This window comes from Phyllostomus discolor, chromosome 2, assembly GCF_004126475.2.
Source record: "Phyllostomus discolor isolate MPI-MPIP mPhyDis1 chromosome 2, mPhyDis1.pri.v3, whole genome shotgun sequence".
In the NCBI taxonomy this organism is placed as follows: Eukaryota; Metazoa; Chordata; class Mammalia; order Chiroptera; family Phyllostomidae; genus Phyllostomus; species Phyllostomus discolor.
The window spans coordinates 170,020,309-170,032,840 of record NC_040904.2 but is presented as its reverse complement, the minus strand read 5'-3'; the positions used below and the strand labels follow the sequence as shown (position 1 = coordinate 170,032,840).

Below are 12,532 nucleotides of genomic sequence, written 5' to 3'. Positions count from 1 at the left end.
CATGTGTCTACACTGGTAGTGTAACAGGAAGCTGCCTCGGCCGGGGGCAGCACTTGGGGAGCCCCGTCCACTCCCACCCTCCCCTGCTCGCGCCTCGCCCTTCTGCGAGGTCACTCGCGTGCAGAAGGCGAGCGCCAAGCCCTGTCTTCACTCTCCCGACTTCCTTCGGAGCGGCCCGCGAGCCGGGGGAAGTCCATCGTTCCGCTGCCAGCCTCGCTGCGCACTGGGCATGCTCAGTGGCTAGTGGTAGCCCCGGGCGCCGGGTTTGGGTCCGCGGCTGCCTCGCCTGGGCTTCCCCGGACCCCGAACGCAGGCCGGGCCCAGCGGCCCCTAAGCCGGGAGCGAGACCCGCCCCGCGGTTCCCACCCGGCCGGCCGGCAGGCCCGCGAGAGCCGCGCCGTTCCGGACCCCGGGAGCCCCAACTTCGCGCCAAGTTCGAAGCCGCCTCCGGGAGAGCCGTGCAAATGATGACCAGGGACGTTCTGTTGGACATGGATCAGGAGGAGGAGGACGACGAGGATGGAGACATCGGTGAGCAAGGGGACCCCTGGGTTGGGCCGGCGCGGGTCCCCGCGTCCACACCCAAAGCCCCAGCCTTCGCGGGAGGAAGTTGGGGACTGCGCGTGGGTGCCGCCCTGGCCGCGGGGCAGGTTTGCGGGGACCCTCGGCCGCGCGAGGGCTCCCGGACCGGGAGGAGGAAGCCCCCGCCACGGTCCGGAGGCCGCAATGCGGACGCTGCGGGCGCGGACCCGCGCCGCCTCCCGGGCGGGGCTCGCCCCCGGGAAGGCCAGGGAGGCGCGGGGCGCGCGCGGGGGCGCGAGGACAGTGTCTGGACAGGGAGGGACGCAGACCCTGAACACTCTCTGCGGACAACTGGGTCGCCACCGCGGGGGAAGTCTTGACTCAGGCTACTCTTGGGTCATTTTCTCCCCCTCGAACCAGGGCTGGGGATGCCGGAGAGCGGGCGTGGGCGGCACGCCCGCGGGCTGGGTTGGGGGAGCCCGCAGAGGTGGAGAGCGGGGGTGCGACCCACCTGAATCCTCCCCAGGTGAAAGCGGCTCTGGGCGGCGCAGGATTGGGACCGGGTGGGGCGGCCCGGGGAACTGATTTGCGGCCGCGGGCCGGCAGCCTTTTTTCTTCCGCAGAGCCCGCGAGGTGGTGAGCGGAGGAGGAAGCCCTTAGGTAGGGTGGACCGCAGGCATTTCCTACGAGTCCAGAGGCCTCTGGAGCTTGGGGGTGGGGCAAGCCCACTCCTAATGAGAGTTAAAAAGACACAGAAATTGTAAAAGGAACGGAGGGAGAGATGTTTCACAGTAAAAAAGCAAACCAAAAAGGTGGGAGGGGGCCAGGAAAGGGAAAACAATTACAGGAGTAGTGAGAAAATTGGGCACTAAAGAGAACACTCTAAGGAGGAACAGAGGACATTGGGCCCTCCGCAAGACTGAAAATTAAATTACCACGCTGGTCTGTTTCACAGACTCCGCCTCAGTTTCCTGGGTGACAGAGCACTTTAAAATGTAACAGTTCCTGTCCATGTTCTAAAGCCCTATTCTTCTCTAATAACATTAGAAAGTAACTTACTTTTAGGGGTTAGGTGTGGTTTTTGTTCCTTTCACAGCCTAGGCACTGCTTATTTATTTAGTTACTTTTTCCTATCTCTGCTGAGATAGCGTTGACGTGCAACACTGTATAAGTTTCAAGTGTACAATGTGTTGATTGCTACTCTGATGTATCGCAAAGTGATTACTTCCGTAGCTTTAGCTATGTAGCCGTCTGTGTGTGGTGAGAACATTTAAGATCTGTTCTCTTAGCATCTTTAAAGTGTATGTGACACAGTTATTATAATCACTGTCCTGTGCATTAGATCCCCCAAACTTACTCATAACTAAAAGTTTGACCAACATTTCCCAATCCCCTCGTTCTATTTTTATGAGTTCATCTCTCTTACATTTCACATGTGAGATCATGCAGGATTTGTATTTCTATGTCTGAGTTATTTCACTTATCATAATGGCCTCAAGTCTCATCCATGGTGTCACAAATGGCAGGATTTCCTTCTTTGTTGTAGCTAAATACTGTTACACCAAATGTGTGTGTGTGTGTGTGTGTACACCAAATGTGTGTGTGTGTGTACATACATACATACATCTCATCTCATATCATATCTCTATCCATTCATCTGTAGCCAGACAATTAAGTTGTTTTTATATCTTTGCTATTATAGTTACGGCTCATTTAAATTCCTAGTACTTGATAACTTCTTTGTTGACCAGGGACAAATTGAATAGAGGGGATTTTACTCCATGATTCAGCTGTACTTGTCACTCGGTTAAGAATGACTTACTAGGTATCCATCCCTATGGAGGAAGCAAATACTGTTTTTATTTTGTATAGGAAGGAAAACTTAAGCTCACAGGTTGATCTGCCAGCTTCTCACACAGCTAGTTAAGGTTCAAACTCAGGTTTTCTGATTTGCAAGACCTGCACAGATTAATGCCCCTTCCACCCAGTGACTCCAGCTGTCAGGTAGTGCAAAATGCTATTGACAGGCTTTAGTAGGAAATCACAATTACATCAAAATAGAAATCATAGGAGCAAACTTAAAAAAGTTATGATAAAATTAGCAGTCTGTCTCATTTGAAAATAGTCTTGTCGGTGATGGTGAGGTGTCACTATTTATATTCAGTATGGTAAATAAATAATGGTAAAAACCCAAATGGAAATGTAACAGTCTGAGCTTTGTCTGTCTCCCTGTGCCTTCCATAGACCTCAGTTTAGAAAGAAAACTAGCTTGGTCTGGTCTGTGCTGACATGATGACGCATCATAAAAATTTTCTTAAGTGTGTGGCAATAGGCTCTTTTTGTTTATAATTACAGGTGTAATCTGTGGTGGTTCTATGAAGTCAAACAGTGTAGACATATTTAAGAAAAAATGAAATATCTCTGCTCCCCCTTTATCCTACACTTCATCGGCTACTGATATGAATGTTTTAGTGTGTCTAGGGGTCAGTTCAACATATTTTCTATCAGGCAACAAATATCTATGTTCAGCAATTTTTGGTTGTTGCATAAATTTAATGTGGGTTGCAGTGATTTTATATCAAGAGAAAATGTTTCCAATGCCAATGGAAAGTTCATGTCATTGTAACATTTTTGTAAAACCTTTTAAAAGGTTACCAGAAGTAGGCTGATGCTATATAGCCTTTTATGAAGTAATTATAATTTCCAACTATGGGAGAGGAAACTCTGGTGAAATGAAGATTATGATTTTAACCTCTGCCTCTAGTTTTGCAAGGCAGGGCTGTGTTAAAGCTGTTGACTAACATATTTCTCCTAGTACTTGGTGCTCACTACGAATAGTTGTGTAATCATTTAAAACCCACTCAGGTACTGAAGATTTCTATGAAATTTCTCTATAAATATTAACTTTATAATTCAGAGCAGGAGAGTTATTTTGACGTAAGTTCCAGGATAAAACATCTGTTACCAGCTAATTTGCAAGAGATAGAAAAGAAAAACCTTTTAAAGTAGACGTGGTTCCTGGTTGCATCATAGAGATGTTTTACATGCACATATGGAAGTGTGCCCTCTACTAGACTGGGATTTGGGGCTTTTTTTTTTTAACCTAGTGAGTTTCTGCCTACGTGTGAAGAACTGTTTAGTACTTTGAGCAAAAAGATTGCCTCCTTGTTTGGCACGAACCAGCCTAGAGAATCAAAGATGGTAAATCTCACCATGGGCATCTTTTCCATATTTGCTTAACTCAATGGCCACCAGAAATTATGCCCAAAGGTTTGTGAATGAGGCAACCTGTTGGCCTGAGAGCATTTTTGCAAAAGGCCGCTTATTTTCTCCATGAGCTTCAACAACCGACCACAGATGTATTTGCGGGAACTATTTGGCCTGCAGCCCTGTTGCAGTGGCGCTGGTGGAGATCTCATGCCCAGGCAGGTGCTGTGTGCCTGGTGTGCGAAAGAGGGTCCTTAGCTGCCTCCAGGAGCACACTCGGTCTCCCCCAAATTAATCAGTGCATTGCATTCAACATCTCTTCCTATTGAGGTACAAAGTGATGGAAACATCTTTTGTAGCCAGAATGTAGCTGTTATATTTAGTATGTTGTTTTATTTTGTTTCTTTCATTTCTATGTTCAGGCTTTAGTGAGTGAGGAAAAGTGTTCTTACAAAGAAGAGGGTTACAGAAACAAGTCAGTTCAGGCAAATAGCTTTTGGTTTAGGTGGTTGGTTGTTGCATTCCCAGCCTGTTTAGGAAAGAATTTATTGTCTGGTCCCCACAGCTCTTGGTCATATCACTGGGGTGGGGGAGTAAGAGTAGTCAGAAGCCTATTATCTCTTGAGAGATAACGGTTCAGCTGTACCTCTCAGTTGCTTTAATTTGCTCTCTTTCCACTGTCTTCCTGCACAGTCTCTATCACCTTACTACCTGCTTTATGTTTAATCACCTGCAAATCTTCTCCTAGCCCCAGCTTTGCTTTATCAACATTAATTGAGCAAATGTGCTGTGCCTGGTACAGGATTACGTGCTGGGCTGAGTGTTGGGTGACTGAGAATGAGTAAGATGCAGCTCTTGGCCATGGAGAGGTGGGTTCCATGGAACCAGGTGTTTGCAGTAAGCGCCATTATTGAGGTATGCACACAACCGTGGGCGGAGAATGGCAGGCAGCTTCTCAGAAGGGATTGAGTGGGCCAGATGTTGGAGGGCCAGACAAATGCAGTGAGATCAGGAGAATCTGGAATTCATCTGTGGTGGAAGGGCTGGGAAGGCAGGGAGGGCTTGTGCCGTGAAGACTGTTAGCATGATTTAAGGATTTTGGATTTTACTGCATAGTTGATTGGGAGCTCCTGAAAGATTTCAAGGAAAAGAGTGATAGGATTGAATTTGCTTTTGGAAGGATCTCCCTGACAGCATGTTGGAAAATAGGTTGAAGAGAGGAGATGGTGGAGGCGAGCCTTTCCAGTAGTCAGGCTCCGAAATGCCTGTAGTGGTCGGGGCTTAGAGATGCGTGAGTCTGAGAGCTTCTGAAAGAGTCAGCATCTGTGAGCTCCGAAGAGACTGACTGCTTCCAGGAAGCAAAGAGGAGTTCTGGGTGAGTCTGGAACTTGAACTGGGCGATTATTAGGTGGAAAGTGGTGGCTCAAGGAGAGCAGGTTTGCAGGAGGGGAGAATTTTCTGTTCTTCCAACAAGCCTTACACATTTCTCCTCTGCTTTGGCTCAGACCATTCCCCTTCCTTGTAATTCCAGACTCACTTCCTCTTTTCCCTAGCTTGTGCCAAACTCAGAAAGTTGTTCCTGATCTTCCGAGCCCAAAGTGCCCACCGATGAATTCTCTCGCCCCTTCTTTTCCTCTTCTACCCAATTAGCATTCACCTTGTATTTTGTCTTTGTTGTTCATTACCTTTGCATTAATTATCCCCACAACTAGAGTGTAAGTTTCTTGGGAACTGGAACTAGGCCATTTGGATCTTCTAGAAAACATGCAAAATAGCCCTAATGTTGTAGACATTTCATTGCTATAATTAAAAAACAAAACAAAACACCTCTCTTCCTCACTGTCCTCTAAAATGTCAGTTCCCTGCAGGCAGATGTCTTGTGTGCTTCCTATTCTGTGTCCCTTGTGCCTAGAATGGTGCCTGATACTCAGTAGCAGCCAAGCAAATCATTGTTGAAAGAATGAATAAACGAATTACTCTTTCTAAATTTTTTAAATTATATTTTACTGATTATGATATTACAGTTGTCCTGATTTTTCTCCATTTGCCCCCCTTCACCCAGCCCTCCCTATTCCATCTGGCAATCCCCCCACCATTGATCATGGCCATGGGTCATGCGTGTAAGTTCTTTGGCTACCCCATTAGCTATCCTGTACTTTACATCCCCATGGCTATTCTGTAACTACCTATTTGTACTTCTTAATCCCCTCACCTCTTCACCCATTCTCCCCTACCCCCTTCCATCTGGCAACCTTCCAGTAACTAACTTCTTTTCTCTTGCTTTTAAGAGTCTCTCTTTATCTTTAATCTTTGGCCTTTTAAAAATGATATGTCTTGGAGTGGGTCTCTTTTCATCCATCATAATTGGGATTCTCTGTGCTTCCTGGACTTGCATGTCTATTTCCTTCACCATTTTAGGGAAGTTTTCTTTCACTTTTTTCAAATAAATTTCCAGTTCCTTGTTCTTTCTCTTCTTCTGGTACCCCTATGATGTGAATGTTGGACTTTTTAAAGTTGTCCCAGAGGCTATTTATACTGTCCTCATTTTTTTTTGGATTCTTTTTTCTTCTTGTTGTTCTGAATGGTTGTTTTTGGTTCCTTGTGTTCCAAATAATTGACTTGATTGTTGGTTTCATCCACTCTACTGTTGTTGCTCTGTAAACTGTTCTTTATTTCAATTAATATATCCTTTGTTTCTGACTGGATGTTTTCTATGCTGCTGAGGTCCTTACTAGGTTCCTTGAACATCCTTATAACCAGTGTTTTGACCTCTGCATCTGATAGATTATTTCCATTTCATTTAGCTCTTTCTTTGGAGTTTTGATCTGTTATTTCATTTGGGCCATGTTTCTTTCTCTCTTCATTTTGGCAGCCCCTCTGTGCTTGTTTATATGTTTTAGGTAGAGCTGCTTTGACTACCTGTCTTGGTAGTGTGGCCTAATATAGTAGGTGTCCTGTAGGGTCCAGTGGCATAACCTCCCCTATCACCCAAGCTGGGTACTTGAGGTGTGCCCTTTGTGTGGGCTGAGTACACCCTTCTCTTGCAGTTGAGCCAGAGTTGCTGTTGGCAAATCAATGGGATGAGTTTACCCAGGCCACTCAGCAGCACCAACCTCTGCCCTCCATGGAGGGTCAGCTGTGCAGGGGCAGAGTGGTGGTGCTCTGACGTGGTCTGTAGCTGTCCAGTGGGTGTGCTAGCCCTGGGGTTTCCTGGGTGGTGCAGGCCAAGGTCAGCCCCCCACCTATGTTTTGCCCAGGGAACCCTGCCTGAGCTGTAAAGCAATCTTAGATGGCTGCTACTTGTGCTGGGCTTGGAGATTCCCAGGTGAAGCCAAGCTGTGACTCTAATCTGGCTGCTGCTAGGGCTCACTGAAGCCGGCTGTTTCTTTTTTGTTAAGATTTAGGAGACCAGCCATTCTTATGGAAAAGCAGCTTGGGTGGGCCCCTAAGTTGGGTGGGGTTGAGGCTCTGTGGGTTTTCAAGATGGGTCACACATTGTTATTCAGGTTGATGGAGTCTCAGACCTGGCATCAGACTACTGGCTCTCTGGGGGAGATGGCGCAGCAGAGGGACAAGGGCCTGCACTTGCCCCAGTGACACACACTTCATTTTCTCCCTGTACATCACTGGTGCCCTTCAAGATGCCAGCCTGGTGCTGGAGCTCAGACAGAGGGAGTCTGGGTTCCCCAAGAGGAACTGATTAGGGCTCTAGCAGCTTCCTCCACCAATCTATCTCTAGAAGTTGCCAGCCGGAAGTTGTGGGGACTTATCTTCCCAGCACTGGAATCCTGGGCTGGGGGGCCTGGTGTGGGGCTGGGACTCCTCACTCCTGAGATATCCCTCCTGGATTTTTATCCATGGGGTTGTGAGTCCAGCCTGTTCCACCTCTGCGCCCCTCCTACCAGTCTGGATGGATGTGGTTTCTTCAATTCTGTAGTTGTCAGACTTCCGTTCAACTCGATTTCTGATGTTCCTGAGTGATGGTTGTTCTACATTTTAGTTGTAATTTTGATGTGTTTGTGCAAAGAGGTGAACCATATCTGCCTACATTGCCATCTTGGCCAGAAGCCGAATTACTCTGTTAAAATAATTTGATTAACATAACGCTTAGTGGTTTTATGGCCCTAGCAGAATTCCCTTTTATGGCTTTTGAAATTCCCTCAGTTACTTGTTATAAAAATGTTGACTGTACTTACTCTATGAGGCACTCAGCTAGGTTCCAGTCCTAGCTGACCTCCAGTATCTTACTATCTAGGAAGGAGGCAGTAAATAGGGAATTGCAGTGATCTGTGATTAATGCTGTAATCAAGATGTGACCAGGGCCGGTCCTGGTACCAAGGGGAGTGCCTGTAACCTTGCTTTGGGGAGTCCAGCATGGTTCTAAAGAGGCAGTTCCTGAGCCAGCCTTGAAAGGGGTGAGGAGATAAGTGAAGGAATGGGGCTAGGACAAGGGAGTGTCCTGCACATATCAAAATGTGCCAGGGTTTCTCAGGGGATAAACCTTGATGCTGTCCTTGCCTTATTTGCTATGGCATGAGATATGGCATTCATATACATATCTCTATTCTATATCTATATTTATATCTATATCTAATCTATTTTTCTATGAGGGTGATGACAACTGAAAAACCAAGCAAACTGTCCTTAAAGTGTTTCTTTTTGAGCATAGTCAGTTTGGCCCTTTCCCAGAAACCTTCTGTTTTCAGTTTGAAATCCACAGGCACAATTTGTTTCCCAGATTCTAACTCACAGGTCAAATAATTACTTTCCAAAGGGTCCCCCAGTCTCCTCTTACAGTTCTCATCATTCTGTGGATCTAACACAAACTCAGCTTCGAAAGAGTAAGCAAGTTCCACACCCCTCTTTCTCTTTTCTTTTTTCTCAAATGGATGAAACAGTCACGTATGTTAATTGCTATACATTTTATTTGTCTTTTAGAAACCAAGAAATTCACATCAAGACCTCCTGTGAAGATTTACATCAGAGATATTACTTAAATTCTGAAATTATTGAGGGGAGATTAAATTACTAAGAATCCCACAATCTAGCTTTAAAGGAAGGTCTTGAACGCTCAAAGTGTTATTTGTAGCACGTTGAATTAAAATGATTGTATTTTAATAAAAGTTTTCACTCCAGCTGGTGATACTTTAGACTTTCTCCTGTTATCCTACTTCTCAGTTGTATTTCGTATTGTAGCCGATTGAAGACGTCTTGGAGTGTCAGTAGGCTTCTCATTGACCTCTGGACCCTCAGCCTGCATACGGCAATGCTTTCCACGCAGTAGATACTCAACAAACATTTGTTAAGGGACTGTGTTTTTAAATGTACGTAATTTTATTAAGAATTTTCTAAAAAACAAAATGCAACATTCCAAAAACACCCCAGAATTCACTGTTGGTGGTACTAATTCCTGTGAGTTGGCTGTGCTTCCACATGCAAGTCAAGAAATTAAGGAAACTGTGAAATATTCAGAATCATTTGACATCAGAAGCCTTAACATCTAACTGTAGTTACCCCTCAAAAAGCTACAACCTGCATTTTTTAAAAAGCACTTCCTCTCCCAAGAGTCTTATCAGCTGTACAACAATCTGTACAGTTTTTGTGCTGAAGCTAATCTGGAGCCGCACTTGAACTCACGTTCTAAGCAGAAACAACTGCCCGGGCGCACGTGCTACTCCACACACATCTTCCCAGGATGCCATTTAGTCTTCATTTTTATTCCCTTTCTGCTCCTCACCATCTTTGTATTCTCCCTCCTCTTCATCTTACATTGTAATGGAGGCTTTGCATGCTAGGACATTTAAGCTTCTTGATCTGCTTTTGATACAGTGCCTTCGGGGCTGGGTCTGTGGAAAAATCACTAGTTTTAGAACAGAAAAGCATCTTTCCCAGTTCCTTTCAACCAAGGAAATGTACTTCTTGGCTGATTGGTAACGCCTATGAAAAGATAGAGACTCTGAGAATTTAATACAATCCAGTGATTGTCTTAAGTCATTGTCACTACTCCCTTTCTTGTATAGTTTCCTCTTGCTTTTTAATACAGCAAGTAAAATTAATTAGCATCCATTTTAAGAAGCAGCCAGTGTAAAGAATACTAGCTGAAAAAGTCAACAATAAAATATTTTGGATATGTACCAAAGAGCAATTCAAATACTATTCAGCTGAAGCGTCAGATGGAATGTTTGCACAGAAGACGAATCGAAGGGTTAATAGGCACCTTTCTCTGCCATGGTACTTATTACTGCCCTGGCTACATCACTGAATGCTAATTGGAAAAACTTGCTGCAGTAAGTTATTCAGTAGCCAAAAATACAAATGAAAGAAAATATATTCTTTTGTGAAGTCCAGATGTTGCTTTTATATTTAATGCTTTCAATCTAGGACATTGAAACTCTACTATTTCCCACATTTTAAAATACAAATACTTGAAATTGGGGGAAAAAGGATATTGGTTTTTGAAATTCTCTTTTCTATAATTTTTATTTTAACTTTGGCAGAACTTTAGCCTTGGGTCAAAGTCATGTATATAGATGTTCTTTCACAAAGTATAATTATGCAAATTGTAGGATTGTTTATAAAGCTTGTTTTATATAAACTAAGATTGTGTTTACATAATTGAATTTGTTATGATTTCTCCAGACACTATTATATCTAGATGTTTGAAAAACAGTCTTTGGACAGACAACATGATGCTGGTCTGGCTTGTGGCATCGCACACACACCTTAAGCCTGTTTCCCGCCACCCAGCTTGTGCTAAGTTTTTAGGAGAAACTACTTCCCACTAAATTCTAGACAAAAATGATGCACCCTTCCCACATTTAAAACTCAACATTATTTTAAGTTTTGTTATTTATATTATGATTGGAAACAGTTGCGTTCATTTGTTATTTCCTTCTGTTACTTGTTAAGCTCTGAGTGCTTAATTTATATAAAACATAAAAGACTCTTTTTCAAAAAAAAAGAAAGAAAAACCAACAAAGGAAATCCACCATTGTTTCTAAGTGATACAAATAGTAAAGAAACAGTACAAATTTATTAATCTTAGATGCTACCTAGGAAAAGAGATTTTAAACAGAGCTTCTTGGTTTCTTAGGGGAAAGTTAATCCCTAAGAGGACAGCAAAAAAAAAAAAAAATTAAAAGGAAGAAAGCATGGGTGAAGGCTGTTTGTTGATGGAGAGTGGTGAGGAGGGAAAAGGAACGTCTTGCTGTCAGAAGGCCTGAGTTTGCATTGGCTTTGTCACCTAGAATCTCACCTGGGGCGAGTTTCTGGGCTTCTCTGAGCCTGTTTCTTCAGCCCTGTGGGAATGTTATGAGGAGGTGAGGTGGGACCTACAGTGCTGGGTGGAGCTTTTTCACCCACGTTGCACAGGGGGTGGTTACAATGTACCGTCCTAATAAATTCCTGTATTTAACAGCATTCACCGGAGCCCTGGCTGGGCTGCTTAGTTGGTTAGAACATCATCCCTATACACCAAGGTTGTGGGTTTGACCCATGACCAGGGCACATATGAGAATCAACCAATGAATGCATAAATAAGTGAAACAACAGATCTGTTTCTCTCTCTCTCCCCTCTCCCTAAAACAAGTCAATAAATAAAAATTAAAAGCAGTCATGGGAACTGCTACTCTTAACCTCAGAGAGCTCTAAGTCCTTCCCGCTGCCATGCAGTGTTGCTCTGTGTCACGCCGTGTGCAGGGACTCTCAGGGTGGGGGGATAGTGACAGCAGCTGTGCCGCAGACACATGTATTTAAAGATAAAGGAGTTGAAAAACATCATGCCATTTCTGCAAAGATATCATGACTGTGTGTGCATTTTTTTCTCTACTATCACAGATCTTCAGAGTGACTGAGCTCTCCAGATTCCAGGAAACCTATTTCAGGGGAATCTCAGGAAATCTTAGCAAAAGGACCTAGGGTTGAACTTAGTTGGCCAACCAATAAGTGGCTCAGGAATATAAGGATTGTAGTTCACATTCTTCCAATTGCTGCCAGGCCATTGTAACCAGCCTGTGTGCTTGTGTGTGTGTGTGTGTGTGTGTGTGTGTGTGTAACTGTAGCAGTGTGTGCTCAAGAAGTGAGCAAGGAGACAAGTAAGCACTAAATAGCTTTTATTACAAATTGAGCCTTTAGAACATGACAGGAGCACAGAGGAAGGAAAGAGTAATGATGATTGTCCCAGTGCTCAGGGTTGTACATGACTCCATAGTCACTACCGGGCTGCGGAAGCACGGGGGGTCACTCAGAGAGTTCACCATTCACCCGAGGGGAGGCAGTCCCAAGGCAGGTGAGGTGATGGCTGACCTGCTTCGAAAAACCCACTTAACTTTGATGTCCTTCCCACCAGCCCCTTCCCAGTTTTTGACCATTGTGAATGCTAGCAGCTCAGTTTTTGGCACCTCATTGTCTGCATGTCTTTGGAATTGGAGATTAGCCTGGATCTCTAAGAGAGGACCTTCTCAGCTACCTCATTACCCTGTACACCCAAACTCCACTCTCAGAGGGCTGTGGATGCTTTGGGAATCTGCATACACTTGGGTCTGGAGAGGTGGAGGAGAGACAAGGTCCTTTGTCTCTCTCCCTGAGGGGATCTACCTGCCCTGCCCCCTCCCCGAGAGCCCTGAGTAAGTGTAGGTGCCAGGGATCAGGTGAAATCAATCTTAAGGTTTGGCTTTGCAAATGAAAACCTGAGTATGATTAGCAGCGCTTTCAGTGGAACCTGAAATAAAAGGGTGACTCCTCCCTGCGTTGAAGATGACTCTGCGCCCTGTTACAGACAGCTTCGCCTTCTCGACTGGGCCAG

General features: G+C 44.9%; 1 protein-coding gene across 2 annotated transcripts in view; it reads left to right on the top strand.

Moving 5' to 3' along the window:
• Positions 1-319: 319 nt before the first annotated feature.
• ANO6 (anoctamin 6) overlaps positions 320-12,532 on the top strand; it is a 190,587-nt gene continuing 178,374 nt past the window's right edge. For both annotated transcript variants that reach the window (XM_036019148.1, XM_036019149.1), the window contains exon 1: positions 320-531. In XM_036019148.1, coding sequence (XP_035875041.1) covers positions 465-531 — 67 coding nt within the window. In that variant the 5' untranslated portion in view covers positions 320-464. The remainder of the gene's footprint in view (positions 532-12,532) is intronic.